The sequence below is a fragment of the Urocampus carinirostris genome, chromosome 1 (assembly GCF_059441175.1).
Source record: "Urocampus carinirostris isolate Australia breed hairy pipefish chromosome 1, RoL_Ucar_1.0, whole genome shotgun sequence".
NCBI lineage: Eukaryota > Metazoa > Chordata > Actinopteri > Syngnathiformes > Syngnathidae > Urocampus > Urocampus carinirostris.
The window spans coordinates 73610298-73632279 of NC_142349.1; the positions used below are offsets into that span (position 1 = coordinate 73610298).

Genomic DNA, 21982 nt, shown 5'->3' on the forward strand with positions numbered 1-21982 from the left:
GTTTTTTTCCGATACAGCTAGTTTTAGTTTTCTTGCTCTCCTGTTTTGGTTGGGTTATGTCTAGGTAGTGTGCCTACATATTCATCTTCTCACTTCCATGTTTTGCCCAGTTAGCGTGCCAATACATTCCGCATTTTGTTCCTTTCATGTTTTATTCAGTTAGAACCTGTTGGTATTCCAACATATCCTGCAATATCTAACCTTCCTTGTTTGTTCAGTTAGCGTTAGTGTGCCGGCTGATCCTTCCTCATCTTTCTTTCATGTTTTCTTCAGTAGTCTAACATATACCTTGTAGTCTCCTTTCACATTTCGTTCCGTTAGGAACAGTAAATCATCATGCGTCCTCTCCCTTTCAGGTTTTGTTCATTTTCACCCAGTTAGTATTCCAGTTAGTATTCTGTGTGCTCTTTCATGTTTTCTTCAGTTACCGCTCATGTTTTGTTCATTTAGATCTAGTCGGTGTTTCAATATGACGTCGTGGGGATGTGTCATCACGCCTTTGTTGTTGTTTCGTTGATGTTTTTGAATTGTGAAGGTCCTTGTAAACTTTCATGTTCTTTTCCTGCTGATTCATGTTTTTGGCAGTATATCCTTTTCTAAAATCTTGTTTTGTCTTTGCAAGAGCAAGACATTTAGAGCAAATCTAAGAATGTTGTTACGATGGAGAGGAGGATATTACACTGCAAAAAATGTCGAAAGGAATTCCCTTTATTTGAAGTTTTTATTTTCATTTTTGATATCGCTTGCAAGGATCATTCTAGGCTTTTTTCCAGAAAAGAGATTTTTCCAGGAAATAAGAGGTGAAAAGACGTCCGAAATGGCCAATCTGTTTTCTCAAGGTCAAACCACAAGTGTGAAGGTCATCCGGAGCACGTGCTTTTGAAACGTCCATCATAGCGAGAGAGAGAGCGCGGGAAAACACAAATGTCTATGACGTCATCCGATCACCTGGGTGATAAGGAGGTCAGTCAAGTCCGAAAGAAGGAAAAGGAAGGAAAATGAAGGAAAGGGATGGAAGATAGTAAGAGGGTCCGCCGCGTGGGGGAGGGAGAAGGGGGAGGAGGTGTGAGGAGGAGGGGGGGGGATAAAGGCTTTTGCGCGCAGTCGCTCAAGACGCCACCACCGAAGAAGAAGAAGCTGCACGGTTGGCGCACGTCGCGGATGTTGTCCGGCTGCCATGCGGATGCCGAGCTAATCCCTGCGCCTAATCCACGCGCGTCGCCCTCCGCGGCGAATCGACGAGCCGCGTCGTCGCGTGACGGCGGGCGACGATGACGAGCGACCGAGTCGCCGCACAAGCCGCAGCGCCAGCCGCAGCCGTCCACACCCGCCGCAGGTCGCTGAGCTGAGGTCATGGAGCTGTCCGAGGTTCGCTGTTCGAGCGCCGGCGACGAGTCGTGCGCCGAGCGGGAACCGAGCGTCAGTGGCGGCGGGAAGCGGCTTTTATGGCAGAACGCCGTGCGCCACATCACCGAGCAGCGCTTCTTCCACGAGCGGCCGGCGGAAGAGCCGCCGAAGGATCCCGTTCCGCCTCCGCAGCCGTCGCAGCCTCCGCCGTCCGTTCCGCACAACAACGGAGGCACCAAGGTGTTCCCCGAGCGCGCCAGCAGCGACCTGGGTTTCCTGCAGCTCGACTGCAGCGGAGGGGGTCCCGGCAACGGCGGGGGGACCAACGCCGACCTGTTCCTGGGCTGGGGGAGCACCTACCGCGGCGTGATCTTCCCCACGCTGCGCGGCGCCTTCAAGTCTCGGGACCTGGAGCGTCTCTACCAGCGCTACTTCGTGGGCCAGCGGCGGAAATCCCTGGTGGTGACCAACGCGCTGGACGCCCTGAGCAAGCTGACGCTGCTGGCGCTGCATCTGGCTTTGGCGCCGGCGCCGCTGGAGCCTCTGCGGGGGGCGCTGCTGGGCGCCTTCGCCGCCCTGGAGGCGCTGCTGTGCGCGCTGGTGGCGGCGCGCAAGGACGCGGCGCCCGCCTCGCACGGGTACCTGCGCTACAGCGGGGCGCTCACCTGGGCCGCCATGGCCGCGCAGATCCTGGCCGCCGGCTTGGGGGACGGCCTGCTGGGGGGCGGCGACGGCGCCGGCTACGTGCTTTTCGCGCTCTTCGCCACCTACGGGATGCTGCCGCTGCCGCTGGCCTGGGCCATCTTGGCCGGGCTCTCCGCCTCCGCGCTGCACCTCGCGGCGCGCCTTTTGCACCCTGCGCCCGATGCGCCGCTCTCCGACCGGCAGGTGAGTCGGTCGCTTTCCCTTCCGCTCTTCTTTCTACGCTAAAGGGGCAGTGTGTCATATTCATACCTGTCGCGCTCCCTGCCCTTACAAACTGTCCTATTTTCTCTTACGAATACAAAAAAATCTTACACCATATTTTTTTCCCAAACGTGTTTATTGATGGAGTTTAACACGCCGCTGTCAAACAGGCGGCCCGCGGGCCACATCAGGCCCGCTATGGGATTGAATCCGGCCCGCGAGACAACACTCAGAGAAGCGCAAGAGAAAAACAAGCTGCAGGTTGAACTATGTCTACTTGATGTTGCCAAAGCCTGGTGCTTCTCACAAAGACATTGTACTTGTATTTATTTATCCATTTCTCTCTCTCTCTCTCTCTTTCTTTTCCACCCCTTTTCTCCCACTCTTTCACTCTCTATGTCTCTCTTTTTCTCTTCCTTTGTTGCTCTTTGTCTTTTTCTCTCTGTGTGTGTTTTAACCTTTTGCTCTAACTTCCTTTTTTCTTTTTCTCTTCCTTTCCTCTCTTTCTCTCTCTCTTGCTTTCTGCCTCTCTCCTTTTCCCCTTCTCTCTTCTCTCCTTTTCTCGTTCTTTTTCTCTCCCTCTCTTTTCTCTTTCTCTCTCGCTCTCTCTTGTCTCTCTCGCTCTTGCTCTTTCTCCTTTCGCTCTTTCTTGCTCCCACCCTCTCTACTTTTCTCTCCTTCTCTTTCCCTCATTTATTTCTCTTTTTTTTCTTCCTCCCTAATCTACAAGTTTCTCTTCCTACCCTTTGCGCTTTCTTTTCTCTTTTCTCTCCTTCTGTCCTTCTATTTCTCTTTGGATTTCTTTCTTCCTCTCCCTTTCTTTTCCCCCTCTCTCACGGCTTTTTATCTTTTGTTTCTCATGCTCTCTCCCTCTTCTTCTTTCTTTGTCCCGCCCTCTCTCCTTTTCCCTCCCTCTTTCTCTTATTTCTTTATCTCTTTTTATTTCTGTTCCAAAATGAAGTGGCTTGGAACTTTCACTGTAGAAGGAAAAAATACATGCAAATAGAATGAAGTAGAATTTTCTTATTCAAATTATGAATTCATTTTCTGCATTCAATTGTTGTTGGTAATATACTGATTAAAGCAGGGGTGTCAAACTCATTTGAACTCAGGGGCCACACGATAGAACAAACATTCTCTCGGGGGCCGGACGAGTCGATTAGGGAGAAAGAAAAAAAAGAGAAAGAAATAAGGGAATGAGAAGGAGAGAAAAGTAGAGAGGGTTGGGAAAAGAAAGAGCGAAATGAGAAAGAGAGAGAGAGAGAGAGAAAGAGAGAGAGAAGGGGAGAAAGAGAGAAGCAGAAAGCAAGAGAGAGAGAAAGAGAGGAAAGGAAGAGAAAAAGAAAAAAAAGGAAGAAAGAGCAAAAGACGGTAAAAAGAGACAGAGAGAAAGAGATAAAGAGTAACAAAGAAAGAGAAAAAGAGAGACAGGGAGAGTGAAAGAGACAGAGGGATAGAGAGTAAGAGAAAAAGGGAGGAAGAGAAAGAGAGAGAAATACAAGTGAAGCATTTGTGAGAGGCACCTGGCTTTGGCGGCATCAAGTGGATATATTTCAACCTGCAGCTCGTTTTTCTCTTGCGCTTCTCTGAGCCTGTTTGACACCCCTGGATGAAGGGATAACCACCAACCTGTCTTTTTTCATTTTCTCCTTTTATTCTTCCCTTTTTTCTTAACTTTTTTATACAACATAATAATTTGTAACATAATTCATCGAAGCAAGTGAGCCGTTTGAGAGCCGGCTCTCTTGAATGAGTTGAGCCGAAAAAGCCGGTTCTCTGAAAAGAGACGGACTTCCTTTCACTACACAACCACCACGGAATCATGCATGATGGGAAATTCCCAGGCGGCAGACACATGCGCACAGTAGCACTAAACGCTCGCTTCGTTTGCGACGAAAAAAACCATACCGAGATAGAGGCTACCGCGGCTAACTCGTTTGACTCGATTGATTTGCCGTTTGGTGATAGTATTTGCGTTTTTCCGTACAGATTTTCTTTTAAAATGCATAAAACTTTGTACGGAAAAAACATACAGCTTGACAGGTATGCCGTAGCAGCAAAAGGGCAGACAATCATGTCAGCTCCTTCCAGGGGTGACTCATGTTATAGCAAATGAATAGGATTTCAAAACACATTTCATAGTTCACTTATTAATATCATTGATATTGTTTTCTTATGATAAGTTTTTTCTAACCAATAGGAGGCGCTAGATAATATCACGTATTCTCTTAAAGTAGGAATTTTTTCTCATCTGTTCTTCCAAGCGGTTCACCCTTTCATTTGTCCTATAACATCTTCATACTACTGCATCTATTCTTTCTTCTGTGTTCACCCCTTCATCTTTCTTTTTATGTGTTCATGCTTACTCATCTGTTTTGTCCCAGGTCCTCCCCCTTCATTTGTCCTTTCACTCCTTCATTCGTCCTCATCTGTTGTTTCCCTGGCGTTCACCCCTTCATCCATACTTTCATGGCTTTATTCGTCCTCATCTGTTGTTTCACAGGCGTTCACCCCTTCATCCTTACTTTCATGGCTTTATTCGTCCTCAATTGTTGTTTCCCTGGCATTCACCCCTTCATCCTTACTTTCATGGCTTTATTCGTCCTCATCTGTTGTTTCACAGGCGTTCACACCTTCATTCTTACTTTCATGGCTTCATTCGTCCTCATCTGTTGTTTCCCTGGCATTCACCCCTTCATCCTTACTTTCATGGCTTCATTCGTCCTCATCTGTTGTTTCCCTGGCGTTCACCCCTTCATCTTTACTTTCATGGTTTCATTCGTCTTCATCTGTTGTTTCCCAGGCGTTCACCCCTTCATTCTTACTATAATGGCTTCAGTCGTCCTCATCTGTTGTTTCCCTGCAGGTCTTCACCCCTTTGTTCGCCTTTCACTCCTTCATAGCTTCTCATCTTTTCTGCCCCAGGGGTTCACCCCTTCATTGTCCTTTTTCACTCCTTCATTCATCCTCACCTGTTCTTTCCTAGACGTCCACCCATTCATCTGTCCTTTCATGGCTTCATTCGTCCTCATCTGTTTTGTCCCAGGTCTTCACCTCTTTATTCGCCTTTCACTCCTTCATAGTTTCTCATCTATTCTGTCCCAGGCATTCACCCCTTCATTTGTCCTTTCACTCCTTCATTCATCCTCACACATTCTTTCCTAGGCTGTCCTTTCATGGCTTCATTCTTCCTCATCTGTTTTGTCCCAGGTCTTCACCCCTTTTTATGACTTTCACTCCTTCATTCTTTCTTATCTATTCTGCCCCAGGCGTTCACTCCTTCATTTGTCCTATAACATCTTCATTCTGCTGCATCTATTCCTTCCTCCGTGTTCACCCCTTCATCTTTCTTTTCACTCCTTCATTCGTCCTCATCTGTGGTTTCCCTGCAGGTCTTCACCCCTGTGTTCGCCTTTCACTCCTTCAAAGTTTCTCATCTTTTATGCCCCAGGCGTTCACCCCTTCATTTGTCCTTTCACTCCTTCATTCTACTGCATCTATTCCTTCCTTCATCTCCACCCCTTCATCTTTCTTTTCATGTTTTCATTCTTCCTCATCTGTTTTGTCCCAGGTCTTCACCCCTGTGTTCGCCTTTCACTCCTTCATAGTTTCTCATCTTTTCTGCCCCAGGCGTTCACCCCTTCATTTGCCTTTCACTCCTTCATTCTTTCTTATCTATCCTTTCACCCCTTCATTTTGTCCTATAACATCTTCATTCTGCTGCATCTATTCCTTCCTCCGTGTTCACCCTTTCATCCTTGCTTTCATGGCTTCATTCGTCCTCATCTGTTGTTTCCCAGGCGTTCACCCCTTCATTCTTACTATAATGGCTTCATTCGTCCTCATCTAATTGTTTCCCTGCAGGTCTTCACCCCTTTGTTCGCCTTTCACTCCTTCATAGTTTCTCATCTTTTCTGCCCCAGGGGTTCACCCCTTCATTGTCCTTTTTCACTCCTTCATTCATCCTCACATGTTCTTTCCTATACGTCCACCCCTTCATCTGTCCTTTCATGGCTTCATTCGTCCTCATCTGTTTTGTCCCAGGTCTTCACCCCTTTATATGCCTTTCACTCCTTCATTCTTTCTTCTCTATTCTGTCCCAGGTATTCACCCCTTCATTTGTCCTATAACAACTTAATTGTACCTCACCTGTTCTTTCCATGATGTTCACCCCTTCATCCTTCCTTTCATGGCTTCCTTCTTCCTCATGTATTCTTTTCCAACCATTCTTCACTTGTCCATTCACGTCTGCTTTCACCCCTTCATTTTTGCCATTCAAGTGTTCATTTTTTTCCTACCTGTTTCATCTCCGACAGTAGTCTTCTCTCCCAATTTTTATTCATCCTCGTATTAGTTTCTTTTGACTTTGTAGTTCCATCCATAGTTTCTGTTCCTCACTTTCTTCATGCTCTCACCCTTTCACCAACTGGTTATTATCACACCTTTCATTTGTTCATAATTTAATTTCCAAACGGCTTTCTCTACTTTCAATTATCAATCATCCTCTCAGCAATTTACAAATTGCTCTGTTGTTTCGTAATTCTCTTGCTTCTTTGCCTGATTGTCTTTAATCTCTCACCCTTTCACCCCCACACGTCCCTATTTATACCTCCTTTCATCATTTAATTCATTCACAGCATTCCTTGTTCCCAGTTTCCATTCATCCTTTCATCAATTCACACCTAGACGCAGCCTTTTAATGCTTCTTTTCTTCTTTCATCCGACTCCTTATTTGTCGCTCCTTTCATCCTTTCATAGTTTCATTTATTCACAACTTTCTTTGATTCCAAATTTTCATTCATGCTTTCATCAATTTACGGATGGTTTTGTTGTTCCACCCCTTTATTCTTTTCTTTTAACTCATTGAATTTTCTCACCCTGTCATCACAATCTTATATATCAAATTTTTCATCCTTTCATAGTTTAATTCATGCGCAACTGGCCCTGGTTTTCATTCATCCTTTCATAGTTTGATTTATGCGCAACCTGCCCTGGTTTTCATTCATTCTTTCATTGATTCACAAGTAAACTTTGTTTTTCTATCCTCTTATTGTTACTTTCTTTCTTCACTCACCCTTTCACCGCCCACATCCCTACTTATAGCCCCTTTCATCATTTAATTCATTCACAGCATTCCTTGTTCCCGGTTCCCATTCATCCTTTCATCAATTCACACCTAGAGGTTGTTCTTCCAGTCTCCTAATGCTTCTTTTCTTGACTCTCTTTATTCTTTCACCCCGACACCAACTCCCTTATCTGTCACCAATTTCATCCTTTCATAGATGAATGTATTCACACCTGTCTTGTTCATTCATCCTTTCATTAATTCACACCTAGACATTGTTCTTCCAGTTTCTTAATACTTCTTTTCTTGACTGTCTTTATTCTTTGACCCCGACACCGACTCCCTATCACCAATTTCATCCTTTCATAGATGAATGTATTCCCACCTATCTTGTTCATTCATCCTTTCATCAATTCACACTTAGACGTTGTTCTTCCAGTCTCCTAATGCTTCTTTTCTTCACTGTCATTGTTCTTTCACCCCTACACCGACTCCCTATCACCAATTTCATCCTTTCATAGATGAATGTAGTCACACCTATCTTGTTCATTCATCCTTTCATCAATTCACACCTAGAGGTTGTTCTTCCAGTCTCCTAATGCTTCTTTTCTGGACTCTCTTTATTCTTTCACCCCGACACCAACTCCCTTATCCGTCACCAATTTCATCCTTTCATAGATGAATGTATTCACACCTGTCTTGTTCATTCATCCTTTCATCAATTCACACCTAGAGGTTGTTCTTCCAGTCTCCTCATGCTTCTTTTCTCGACTGTCATTGTTCTTTCACCCCGACACCAACTCCCTATCGGTCACCAATTTCATCCTTTCATAGATGAATGTATTCACACCTATCTTGTTCATTCATCCTTTCATCATTTCACACCTAGAGGTTGTTCTTCCAGTCTCCTCATGCTTCTTTTCTCGACTGTCATTGTTCTTTCACCCCGACACCAACTCCCTATCGGTCACCAATTTCATCCTTTCATAGATGAATGTATTCACACCTATCTTGTTCATTCATCCTTTCATCATTTCACACCTAGAGGTTGTTCTTCCAGTCTCCTAATGCTTCTTTCTGGACTGTCTTTATTCTTTCACCCCTCCCTTATCCGTCACCAATTTCATCCTTTCATAGATGAATGTATTCACACCTGTCTTGTTCATTCATCCTTTCATTAATTCACACCTAGACGTTGTTCTTCCAGTTTCTTAATGCTTCTTTTCTTGACTGTCATTGTTCTTTTACCCCGACACCCACTCCCTATCCGTCACCAATTTCATCCTTTCATAGATGAATGTATTCACACCTAGCTTGTTCATTCATCCTTTCACCAATCCATTCAGAGAGAGAGAGAGAGGGAGATGGAGAGAGAGAGAGATAGAAAGCAGAGAGAGAGGGAGATGGAGAGAAAGAAAGAGAGAGAGAGAGAGGGAGAGAGATAGAAAGCAGAGAGAGAGGGAGATGGAGAGAGAGAGAGAGAGAGAGGGAGATGGAAAGAGAGGGAGAGAAAGAGAGAGAGAGAGATCGAAAGCAGGGAGGGAGGGAGATGGAGAGAGAGTGAGAGAGAGAGAGAGAGAGAGAGAGAGAGAGAGAGAGAGAGAGAGAGAGAGAGAGAGAGAGAGAGAGAGAGAGAGAGAGAGAGAGAGAGAGAGAGAGAGAGAGAGAGAATGAAAGCTAGGCGACAAAGCTCAGGAGGGAATAATGCAGAGAGAGGAAGGATGGAGTGAAAGAGAAAGAGAAACAGAAAGAATAATAATGAGAGAGAGAGAGATATTGATACAGAGGAATTGAGAGAAAATAAATATAAAAGAACAAAAAAGTGAAAGAGAGACAAAGAGAGAAAGATAAAGAAATGGAGAAAAAAAGAAGGAAAGAAAAAGAGAAAGAAAGAAAGAGCGAGATAGCGAAACGGAAAGAGAGAGAGTGAAAAAGAAGGAGGGAAGAAAGAAAAATAAAGAAAAGGAGAAACAAAGAGAGTGGGAATAAGAAATAGAGAGAATAAGAGAGGGATAAAGATTGAGAAAGAAAAACGGAAATAAAGAGAGGAAGAAAAAGAGAGTGAGAAAGCTGGAAAGGCAACAATAGCAATTTTGGAAGTGTAGCCTCGCACTGGCGACATCGAGCGGACATATTTAAAACTGCAGCTGATTTTTCAGCCTCTTTTTTCATCTTGTGCTTCTCTCAGCCTTGTCTCTCCGGCCATGTGTTTGACACCCCTCATACAAAAACATTTGCGTGCCTTCTTTTTATCACCTCATCATCGCATGACCCGTTTCCATAGTTATCATGTTTGCTTTTCCTTTAGCATCCCTGCAAGTAACACACAAGATTGAAGAGAGAAAGACATTGTGGGAAGGAGTTCAGCCAGAATTTTCATGACGCCGTGATTCAAACCAAAAATTGGAATTTTCTTTCCTCTCGATTCGGTATCGTGGTGAAAATGCTGTAAAGGGGGGGCTGAGAAATTCTCTTGTTTTGCGCTGTAAAGTGAAAACCACATAAGGCGGGGACGCCGTATCACGGGGGTGAAAATAGATTAGGCCCCCGGGATACGGCATCGAGGGACTAAGTAAGGTTTGTCAAGTCATCTTTGGCTGTATGCGGTGTAATGGGAAAAATGCCGTAAAGTGGGGCTGAAAAAAAACCTTATTCCACAGTGTTAAGTCAAACGTTGTAAGGTGGGGTTGCTGTATCCTGGGGGTCTACTGTTGAGCAATTATCTTGAATTTCTATGTTTTGGGGCAATTATTTGTTGTTGATGGGGTATAGTGGGTAAAATGCTGTAAAGAGGGGCCGAATAAACATTGTATTTCACTCCTTTAATTAAACACGTCATAAGGTGGGGACGCTGTATCCCGGGGGTCTCCTGCAAAAAAATTCTTCTGGCTCAAAGGACTAAATCAGGCTTGTCATATGAGTGCAAAATATTCTGTTGTGCATGTGGTATAGTGGGGAAAATGCCGTAAAGAGGGGCTGAATAAACATCAGATTTCACTCCTTTAATTAAACACGTCATAAGGTGGGGATGCTGTATCCAGGGGGGACTTCTGTTTAGCAATTTTCTTAAAATGGCTATGTTTCGGGGCAATTATTTGTTGTTGATGGGGTATAGTGGGTGAAATGCTGTAAAGAGGGGCTGAATAAACATTGTATTTCACTCCTTTAATCAAACTTGTCATAAGGTGGGGACGCTGTATCCTGGGGTTTTCTGTCATCAGTTATTTGGACTCAAAACATTAAGTAAGGCTTTTATATTTAGTTTAGTGCTAGTCGTTTCTTGTTGATGTGGTATTGCGGGGTAAATGCTGTAAAGAGGGGCTAAAAAATAACCTTATTACACACTGTTGAGTAAAATCATCATAAGGCGGGGTTGCTGTATCCTGGGGTCTACCGTTTAGCAATTATCTTGAATTGTCCATGGTTTGGGGCAATTATTTGTTGTTGATGTGGTATAGCGGGGTAAATGCCGTAAAGAGGGGCTGAAAAAAACCTTATTACACATTGTTGAGTAAAATCATTATAAGGCGGGGTTGCTGTATCCTGGGGTCTACCGTTTAGCAATTATCTTGAATTGTCCATGGTTTGGGGCAATTATTTGTTGTTGATGTGGTATAGCGGGGTAAATGCCGTAAAGAGGGGCTGAAAAAAACCTTATCACACACTGTTGAGTAAAATCATCATAAGGCGGGGTTGCTGTATCCTGGGGTCTACCGTTTAGCAATTATCTTGAATTGTCCATGGTTTGGGGCAATTATTTGTTGTTGATGTGGTATAGTGGGGTAAATGCCGTAAAGAGGGGCTCAAAAAAACCTTATTACACATTGTTGAGTAAAATCATCATAAGGCGGGGTTGCTGTATCCTGGGGTTTAGCAAGTATCTTGAATTGTCTATGTTTTGGGGCAATTATTTGGTGTTGATGTGGTATAGCGGGGTAAATGCCGTAAAGAGGGGCTGAAAAAAACCTTATTACACACTGTTGAGTAAAATCATCATAAGGCGGGGTTGCTGTATCCTGGGGTCTACCGTTTAGCAATTATCTTGAATTGTCCATGGTTTGGGGCAATTATTTGTTGTTGATGTGGTATAGCGGGGTAAATGCCGTAATGAGGGGCTGAATAAACATGGTATTTCGCTCCTTTGATCAAACATGCCATAAGGTGGGGATGCTGTATCCTGGGGGTCTCCTGCAAAAAAATTATTCCGGCTCGAAGGACTAAGTAAGGCTTGTCATATTTAGATGAGTGCAAAACATTCTGTTGTGGATGTGGTATAGCGGGGTAAAAGAGGATCCTCCCAAAAATCTCCTTAAAGTGAAACTGTCATAAGGCGGGGACTCTGTATCCTGGGGGGGTGCTGTGTCATAAAAAACAAAAAATAAAAAAATAAAAATGTTGAAGTTTGGTAGCTATTGTTAGACAAAAATCAGGAGAAAAAAAAAAACATTATTTTCTGGTCCAGTTTTCGCTAGATTGCTGGTTTTGCTGGTTTTGGCGTCTCGCCTTGCCTTACCCCGGGGGCGGACAACGCCCCGGTTATTTTTTGTCTCTCTTTTTTTTTTTTTTTTACATTTTCCTTTTCCTCCTCTTTTCTTTTTCTTGCTTTTCCTTTTTTCTCTTTTTTCTTGTCACGTTTTTGTCTTTTCTTTCCTTTTTTTTTATATCTTTTTTTTTTCATTTTTTTCTCCTTTTTGTCTCAATTTTCCCCCTAGATATTTTTTCCCGTCTATCTTGTTTTTAATATTTTCCCCTATATTTTCGAGTCAAAACAGAGCTGAGTTTGTGTAGAGCAGGAGTGTCCAAGTCATTTGAACTCGGGGGCCACACCATAGAACAAAAATTCTGTCTGGGGCCGGACTAGTAGATTAAAGAGAAAGAAAAAGAGAGATAAAGAAATAAGAGAAGGAGAGAGGGCAGGAAAAAGAGAGAGAGAGAGAGAGAGAGGGAGAGAGCGTGAAAAACAAAAGAGATAAAAAGTCGTGAGAGAGGGGGGAAAAGAAAGGGAGAGGAGTAAAGAAATCCAAAGAAAAATAGAAAGACAGAAGGAGAGAAAAGAGAAAAGAAAGCACGAAGGGTAGGAAAAAAGAGAAAAGAGAGAAAAGGAAAAAAGGAAGTTAAAGATACAGAGAGAGAACGAAACAAATAGCAACAAAGGAAGAGAAAAAGAGAGACAAAGAGTGGGAGAAAAGGGGTGGAAGAGTGAAAAAGTGGAAGAGGGAGAGAGAGAGAGAGAGAGAGAGAGAGAGAGAGAGAGAAAGAGCACGAGAGAGAGAGTGCGAGAGAGAGAGAGAGAGAGAGAGAGAGAGAGAGAAGGAAAAAAGTAAGTTAGAGCAAAAGAGGTTAAAAGAGAAAAAGACAAAGAGCAACAAAGGAAGAGAAAAAGAGAGAGTTAAAGAGACAGACAGAGAGTGGGAGAAAAGGGGAGGAAAAGAAAGAGAGAGAGAAAAAAAGAGAGAAAGAGAGGGAGGGAAAGAGAGAGAGCGATAAACAGAGAACAAGGGAGACAGAGTAACAGTGAGAGAAAAAGAGAGAGCGGAATAGAGATATGAATGGAGAAAAATATAGAGAGAAAAAGAAAGTGAAAAAAGAGAAAGATACAAAGAATAAGAGAAGTGAAACGACAGAAAGAAAAAGAGTCAGCAGGAGAAAAAGAGACAAAGTGAGAGAGAGAGAGGGAGAGAGAAAGAACTACAAGTACAGTGTCTTTGTTGGAGGCAACATCAAGTTGACATATTTCAACCTGCAGCTTGTTTTCCTCTTGCGCTTCTCTGAGTGTTGTCTCGCGGGCCGGATTCAATCCCTTAGTGGGCCTGATTTGGCCCGCGGGCCGCCCGTTTGACCCCCGCGGTGTGGACGATACCCTGGCACGGCACGCTGTCCTTTCAAAAAGGACCCGGTGTCAACACGGGCGACGGCGGCCGGCATGAAGGAGCGGAATCCGTTATCCGATCGATGGCGGCGGACACGCATGGGCGGAGCGTTCGGGCCGGCCGACCTTTCCGTTAGCGTCGGTTTCCTCCTCTCAAGGTCGACGTGGGCTTACCTGACGGCGGACAAAAGCCAGAAAATGACGGGGACGGGGGTCTTGTTTTCTGCGTATTCATGAAACGGGAATCGGCTTTTGCCGCAGGGAAGATTTAGTGCATTGAGCCCCCAAGCCTCTTTTCCATTCTTCTCTTGCTTTTTTGTTCTTTTTCTTCCTGCTCTTTTTTTTCCTTTTTCTGTTCTTTTTTCCTTTTTCTTTTCTCACCCATCTCTCTTTCTTTTTCTTGTATAATTTGTTGTTTTCATTTTTTAAATTTTTTTTCATTTTTTATGTTTTTTTCCCCTCATTTTCCTTGTATTTTGTAGTTATTTCTGTTTTCCCTCTTGTTGTCTTTTTTTACTCTCCATTTCCTCATAGTTTTTGTTCTTTTTATTTATTTTTCTCTTTTTGTTATTGATTTGATTTTTCTTCTTTGTTTTTCTTTGTTTTTCATTATTTTTGCTTTTTCCTCTTTATAATTTAGTCTTATTTGTTTTTATTTTTATTTTTCCCGTTTCCCTTTTCCACTTGTATTTCTTTTTTTCTTCTTTTTCACCTTCTCTCCCTTCTCACGTTTTCTACTTTTTTTCGATTTCTCTTTTTTTTTCTTTTTTTTCTATTTTTATTTTTTCTCTTTTCATGTTTTCTTCTTTTTTTGTCTCTCTTTTCATTTTTCTTTTTTCACTTCTTCTTTTCCTGTTTTCTTTCTCTTTTCATTTTATTTGATCTTTCTTTTCTCGACACCTTAAAATCGGGGATAAATACTTTGCACGCTCTTTTTCCTTTCTTCACAATCTCCAATCGAACGAGGAAACTATCCAGCGGGCGCCCCCTACTGGCGGTCGGCCCCGGATCCTCATTTGATTTGGGATTATTCTATTCCTAGCTCCGGTCCGGGTCAGCGTTTAATGAGATTACGGAGGGATTACGTTGATCTCCTTCGAACCTCGAAAAACAGCAGTTTCTTATTTTAGCCTGCAAAAAAAGGGGCGTGTCCCTGCGAAGCTCCGCCCTTCCAAAATGGTCCTATATCAATACAATGAAGTGTACAACAGTTGGCACACCGTATCCCCACTAGGGGGCGACCACTTAGGGGTGAGCCTATGCCCCATTGCAATTCTTTATCGGGGCTTTTTCTATGGACTGTGCCTGACAGCAGAGGTTGCCGAGTCATACCATCGTGATGGTCACATGGGGTTTGTTTTTTGTTTCAACATTTGATGCGGTTTCTTCTTTTGCGGCTAGTTTTTGTTATCAGACATCATGGGTCGGAGTTTGGCCGACGCCGTTCGGCTAAGTCGGGCTTATGTGTTAGAATTAGGGGTAGGGGTAAGGTTTACAGGTTAGGGTCAGAGGTAGGAAGCATGGGTAAGGGTTAGACTTAGGGGTTATTGTTAATGGTTTAGGGCAGGGGTGTCAAACTCAATTGACCTCGGGGGCCACAGGATAGAACAAACATTCCCTCGGGGGCCGGACTAGTAGATTAGAGAAAAAGAAAGAGAGAAAGAAATAAGACAAAGCGAAAGAGAGAAAAAGAGGGTGGGACAAAGAAAGAGAGAAAGGTGAGAGAGAGAGAGAGAGAGCAAAAAAGAAAAAAGAGAGAGAGAGAACGTGAAACGTGAGAAACAAGAGATAAAGACAAATAATGAGAGAGGGGGAAAGAAAGAGAGAGAAAGAAAAATATCCAAAGAGAAATAGAAAGAGAGGAGAGAAAAAAGAAGGAGAGAAAGAGAGAATGGGAGAAGGAGAGAATGGGAAAGCAAGAGAGAGAGAAAGAGAGACAAGAGAGAGAGAGAAGGAAGAATGGAAGAGAGAGCAAAATAAGGTAAAAAGACAAAGAGAGAGAGAAAGAGACAAAGAGAAACAAAGAGAGAGACAAAGAGAGACACAGAAAGTGAAAGAGAGACAGCGAGAGAGAGAAAAAGGGAAGGGAAAAAAAGAGAGAGAGCGAGAGAGAGAGAGAGAGAGAGAGAGAGAGAAGGAAGAATGGAAGAGAGAGCAAAATAAGGTAAAAAGACAAAGAGAGAGAGAAAGAGACAAAGAGAAACAAAGAAAGAGACAAAGAGAAACAAAGAAAGAGACAAAGAGAGACACAGAAAGTGAAAGAGAGACAGCGAGAGAGAGAAAAAGGGAAGGGAAAAAAAAAAGAGAGAGAGAGAGAGAGAGAGAGAGAGAGAGAGAGAGAGAGAGAGAGAGAGAGAGAGAGAGAGAGAGAGAGAGAGAGAGAGAGAGAGAGAGAGAGAGAAATACAAGTCCACCGTCTTTGTTGGAGGCACCTGGCTTTGGCAACATCAAGTGGACATATTTCCACCTACAGCTCGTTTTTCTCTTGCGCTTCACTGAGCGTTGTCTCGCGGGCCGGATTCAATCCCTTAGCGGGCCTGATCTGGCCCGCGGGGCCGCCTCTTTGACACCCCTGGTTTAGGGTAAGGGGTAGGGAATTAAGTCAAGAGTTAAGAGTAGGGAGTTTTGGTAAGGTTTAGGTTAAGGGTTAACACAGCTAGGTGTAAGAGTTAGGGGTAAGGGGGTTGGGTAAGGATGACGATAAGGGTCATGGAGTATGGGTTAAGGTAAGGGTAAGGATTAGGCTTATCTGTAGAGGTATGGGTAGGAATTAGTTTCAAGGGTTAGGGTAAAAGATAGTTTAGGGATTAGTGTTAAGGGGTTAGGGGATTGGGTTATTGTGTAAGGGGGGTAGGATAAGGGCTAGGTTTAGGGCTTAGGGGTTAGTGGTATGGGAAGGCGATTCGGCTTAAGTTTAGGTTAAGGGTTAGACAGTTGTTATAGTTAGGGTTATGGGTATGGGATTTGGATAAGGGTCAGGTAGTATGGGTTGGGGTAAGGGTAAGGGTTAGGCTTTGGGGTTAGGGTCAGAGGTAGGAAGTGTGGGTAAGGGTAATTCTTAGGGGATAGGGTAAGGGGTAAGAAGTATGGGTACGAGTTAGGTTTAGGGGTTATTATGGTTTAGGGTAAGGGGTAGGGAATTCAGTTATTGAGTAGGGTTAAGAGTAGTGGGTTTTGGTAAGGTTTAGGTTAAGGGTTAACACGGCTAGGTGTAAGAGTTAGGGGTAAGGGGGTTGGGCAAGCTTGATGATAAGGGAAGTATGGGTTAAGGTAAATGTAAGGATTAGGGTTATAGAGTTAGGTGTAGAGATTTGGGTAGAGATTAGTCTCAGGGGTTAGTGTAAGAGATAGTTCAGGGGTTAGCGTTAAGGGGTTGGGCGATTAGGGTATAGTGTAAGGGGGGTAGGATAAGGGCTAGGCTTAGGGCTTAGGGGTTAGTGGTAAGGGTAGGGGATTTGGCTAAGGTTTAGGTTAAGGGTTAGGCTTACAGGTTAGGGTAATAGGTAGGAAGCATGGGTAGGAGTTAGGCTTAGGGGTTATTGTTAATGGTTAAGGGTAAGTGGTAGGGAAGTTGTTGTGTAGGGTGTTAGGATAGGGGCTAGGTTTCAGGGTGAGAGTTAAGAGTAGGGGGTTTTGGTAAGGTTTAGGTTAAGGGTTAGACAGTTAGGTGTAAGAGTTAGGGGTAAGGGGGTTGGGTAAGGATGACGATGAGGGAAGTGTGGGTTACAGTAAGGGGAAGGATTAGGCTTATATTTAGAGTTAGGTGTAGAGGTTTGGGTAAGAATTAGTCTCAGGGGTTAGGGTAAGGGATAGGTTAGGGGTTAGTGTTGAGGGGTTAGGGGATTAGGTTATTGTAGAAGGGGGTAGAATAAGGGCCAGGTTTACAGCTTAGGGGTTTGTGGTAAGCGTAGGGCAGGGGTGTCAAACTCATTTGAACTCGGGGGCCACACGATAGAACAAACATTCTGTCGGGGGCCGGACTAGAAGATTAAAGAGAAAGAAAAAGAGATATAAAGAAAAAAGAGAAAGAGGGAGGGAAAAAGAGAGAGGGTGGGACAAAGAGAGAGAGGGAGAGAGTGTGAGAAACAAAAGAGATAAAAAGAGAAGTCGTGAGAGAGGGGGAAAGAAAGGGAGAGGAAGAAGGGAATCCAAAGAGAAATAGAGAGACAGAAGGAGAAAAAGCGCGAAGGGTATGAGGAGAGAAAGAGAAAAGAGACAAAAGGAAAAAAGGGAGAGAGAGAGAGAGAGAGAGACAAAGAGACAAAGATGAGAGAGACAAAGATGAGAAAGAGAGAGAGAGAGACAAAGATGAGAAAGGGAGAGAGAGAGAGAGACAAAGATGAGAGCGAGAGAGAGAGACAAAGATGAGAGAGACAAAGATGAGAGAGACGAAGATGAGAGAGAGAGAGAGACAAAGATGAGAGAGAGAGAGAGAGACAAAGATGAGAGAGAGACAAAGATGAGAGAGAGAGAGACAAAGATGAGAGAGAGAGAGACAAAGATGAGAGAGAGCAAGACAGAGAGAGAAAGATGAGAGAGAGAGAGAGAGAGAGAGAGAGAGAGAGAGAGAGAGAGAGAGAGAGAGAGACAAAGATGAGAGAGACAAAGATGAGAGAGACGAAGATGAGAGAGACGAAGATGAGAGAGAGAGAGAGAGACAAAGATGAGAGAGAGAGAGAGACAAAGATGAGAGAGAGACAAAGATGAGAGAGACAAAGATGAGAGAGAGAGAGACAAAGATGAGAGAGAGAGAGACAAAGATGAGAGAGAGCAAGAGAGAGAGAGAAAGATGAGAGAGAGAGAGAGAGAGAGAGAGAGAGAGAGAGAGAGAGAGAGAGATAAAAATACAAGTACAGTGGCTTTGTTGGAGGCGCCTGGCTTTGGCAAAATCAAGTTGACATATTTCAACCTGCAGCTTGTTTTTCTCTTGCGCTTCTCTGAGTGTGGTCTCGCGGGCCGGATCCAATCCCTTAGCGGGCCCGATCTGGCCCGCGGGCCGCCTCTTTGACACCTGTGGTGTAGGGGATTTGGCTAAGGTTTAGGTTGAGGGTTAGGGTTAGACAGTTAGGTGTCATAATATGGGTATGCGGTTTGGGTAAGGATTAGGATAAGGGTCGGGTAGTATGGTTTGGGGTAAGGGTAAGGGTTAGTCTTGGGTTTGGATTTAGGGGTAGAGGTCTGGACACGGGTTATGCTTAGGTGTTAGGGTAAAGGGTAAGGAGTAGGAGTAAGAGTTAGGCTTAGGTTTAGGGTATTGTTTTTGGATTATGGGTAAGTGTAGAGGTAAGATGTAAGGAATATAGATAAGGGTTGCAGGTTTGGGTAAGGGTTAAGATAAGATAGATAAGATAAGATAAGATAGGCTAAGTTAGGCTTAGGGGTAAGGGTATGGGGTAGGGAGTATGAGAAAGGCTTAAAACAGGGGTGTCAAACAGGCGGCCTGCGGGCCAGATGAGGCCCACTAAGGGATTGAATCCGGCCTGCGAGTCAACGCTCAGAGAAGCGCAAGAGAAAAACAAGCGGCAGGTTGAAATATGTCAACTTCATGTTGCAAAATCCAGGTGCCCGTCACAAACGCTGTACTTGTATTTCTCACTCTCTCTCTCTCTCTCTCTCTCTCTCTCTCTCTCTCTCTCTCTCTCTCTCTCTCTCTCTCTTCCTCACTTTTTCTCTCACTCTCTACCTCTCTCTCTTTCACTCTCTCTGTCTCTCTTTTTCTCTTTCCTTGTTACTCTTTGTCTTTTTCTGTCTGTGTCTTTTTACCGTCTCTTGCTCTCTCTTCCATTCCCCTTCTCTCTTTATCCGCTTCTCTCTTTCTCTTTTCTCCCCTTCTCTCTTCCTCTCTTTCTTTTTCTCTTTCCTTGTTACTCTTTGTCTTTTTCTCTCTGTGTCTTTTTACCGTCTCTTGCTCTCTCTTCCTTTCCCCTTCTCTCTTTATCCGCTTCTCTCTTTCTCTTTTCTCCCCTTCTCTCTTCCTCTCTTTCTATTTCTCTTTGGATTTCTTTCTTTTCTGTCAATTCATTCAAAAGGGAAAAATAATTTTACATTGCCGGAAACTCGGCAAAATGTAACTTGATGTCAAGTTTTGGACATGTTGGATAATGACTAAGTTGCCACACTGGGGATTGCCGTTGCTCACTGTTGTTTCAAGCGCTGCTCACCGACTTTGTGTGAACGCTCAGACCCGTAAGGAAAATGACAGGGAACATTGCTTACCACGTGTTGTGAGTCATCATTTTATTCATATTTAGTTTGTTTTGTCTTTTATGAGCATATGTGGTATCGGAGTAATCCAAAAGTAATCGAAAGTAATCCAGTTAAAGTAACCCTACCCAACCCTGGTTTCTGTCGCATTTGATGTTCGTTTTGCCGGAGATCGAAGAGATCAAAGCCAGGAGAGAAAGCTTACCAGGTGTTGTGAGTCATCATTTTGTTCCTATTTAGTGACTTTTATGAGCATATTTGGTATTGGAGTAATCCAAAAGTCATCGAAAGTAATCCAGTTAAAGTAACCCCACCCAACCCTGGTTTCTGTCGCATTTGATGTTCGTTTTGCCGGAGATCGAAGAGATCAAAGCCAGGAGAGAAAGCTTACCACGTGTTGTGAGTCATCATTTGATTCATATTTAGTTTCTTTTGTCTTTTGTTAGCATATTTGCTATCAGAGTAATCCAAAAGTAATCGAAAGTAATCAAGTTAAAGTAACCCTACCCAACCCTGGTTTCTGTCGCATTTGATGTTCGTTTTGCGGGAGATCAAAGAGATCAAAGCCAGGAGAGAAAGCTTACCACGTGTTGTGAGTCATCATTTGATTCATATTTAGTGACTTTTATGAGCATATTTGGTATTGGAGTAATCCAAAAGTCATTGAAAGTAATCCAGTAAAAGTAACCCTAGCCAACCCTGCGCGATCGTTCACCGAGTCCCCGCTCTTTATCTGGGCTCGCCCTCAAAATCCAGAAAGCCTTCTTCCTTAAGAGTTTCCCGTTAGCCGCTAAAAGGCAGCGAGCCGTCCATTAGCGCCGCTCTCGGCTAGCTAGCGGGCGCTCATCGGTCCCGGGGGAACCCTCCTAGACGGTAACTACATTCAATTTCACGTCTCCCGTCGCCGAGTCCCGAAAAAGCTTCGCCCGAGTCCTCCGGGAACAAGGTCGAACGGGCGCTCCCGACCGAAACCCGGGAAAAAACGTGTCGCGAGAAGTGTCGGAACTGAAAACGCAAACGGGAAGCGACGGGATAGAAGAACAAACGGGAATCGAATGTATGAAATGGAAGAAGAGGAAACTGGACAGAATCTTGTAAAGGAAAGTTGACAAACCAGGACAAATAACCATAACGCAAACAGGAAGTGAAAAGGAAGAAGAAAGACAAAACGATGGAACCGGAACGAATGCAATAAAATACTGTAAATCGAACAGGAAGTGAAACATAATACGGACCAAATATTGGAACCAGAACAGGAACAGGAACACAAATGCTGGAACAGGAAGTGAAACATAATACGGACCAAATATTGGAACCAGAACAGGAACAGGAACACAAATGCTGGAACAGGAAGTGAAACATAATACGGACCAAATATCGGAACCGGAACAGGAACAGGAACACAAATGCTCGAACAGGAAGTAAAACATAATACGGACCAAATATCAGAATCGGAACAGGAACAGGAACACAAATGCTGGAACAGGAAGTGAAACATAATACAGACCAAATATCGGAACCGGAACAGGAACAGGAACACAAATGCTGGAACAGGAAGTGAAACATAATACGGACCAAATATCGGAACCGGAACAGGAACAGGAACACAAATGCTGGAACAGGATGTGAAACATAATATGGACCAAATATCAGTATCGGAAGAGGAACAAGAACACAAATGCTGAAACAGGAAGTAAAAGAAAAACCTGGACAAAATATTGGAACTGGGAAAAGGAGGGGGGAAATAGAACAAACCGAGACAAAATAGGAGCGCTCCAACTGGAAGTGAAAAGGAAGAGGAAAAACAAAACGATGGAATCGGAACAGGAAGGGAAAGAGGATAAAAAAAAACTCAATTTTAGAACTGGAACAAAAAGTTAAAAAGAAGAAGAACAGAATTCAGGAAGTGAAAGGCAGATGAACAAAAACGGACAAGATACCGGAAATGGAAGTGGAAGTCCCGTTTATTTAGCTAGTTCTTAATCACAAAATGTCTCAAACAAAACCAAACAATGAAGTTAGAAAAGGAAACGAAACAAAACCGGAAAGAAATATTGGAAGTGGAAGTGAAAAGGAAAAAAAAAACGAATGCAAAAAAAAAATACTGTAAATCGAACAGGAAGTGAAACATAATACGGACAAAATATCAGAACAGGAACAGGAACACAAATGCTGGAACAGGAAGTGAAACATAATACGGACAAAATATCAGAACAGGAACAGGAACACAAATGCTGGAACAGGAAGTGAAACATAATACAAACAAAATATCGGAACAGGAACAGAAACACAAATGCTGGAACAGGAAGTGAAACATAATACGGACAAAATATCAGAACAGGAACAGGAACACAAATGCTGGAACAGAAAATGAAACATAATACAAACAAAATGTCGGAACAGAAACAGGAACACAAATGCTGGAACAGGAAGTGAAACATAATACGGACAAAATATCAGAACAGGAACAGGAACACAAATGCTGGAACAGGAAGTGAAACATAATACGGACAAAATATCAGAACAGGAACAGGAACACAAATGCTGGAACAGGAAGTGAAACATAATACAAACAAAATATCGGAACAGGA

General features: G+C 43.6%; 1 protein-coding gene across 6 annotated transcripts in view; it reads left to right on the forward strand.

The window, feature by feature from the left end:
• The first annotated feature begins 1112 nt into the window (after window positions 1–1112).
• Window positions 1113–21982, forward strand: part of adcy8 (adenylate cyclase 8 (brain)) — an 80399-nt gene continuing 59529 nt past the window's right edge. For all 6 annotated transcript variants that reach the window (XR_015852341.1, XM_088350589.1, XM_088350585.1 and 3 more), the window contains exon 1: window positions 1113–2235. Coding sequence is in view for 5 of the 6 variants with exons in the window: in XM_088350589.1 (XP_088206715.1) it covers window positions 1354–2235 (882 nt within the window). In the remaining variant the exon portion in view is untranslated. The remainder of the gene's footprint in view (window positions 2236–21982) is intronic.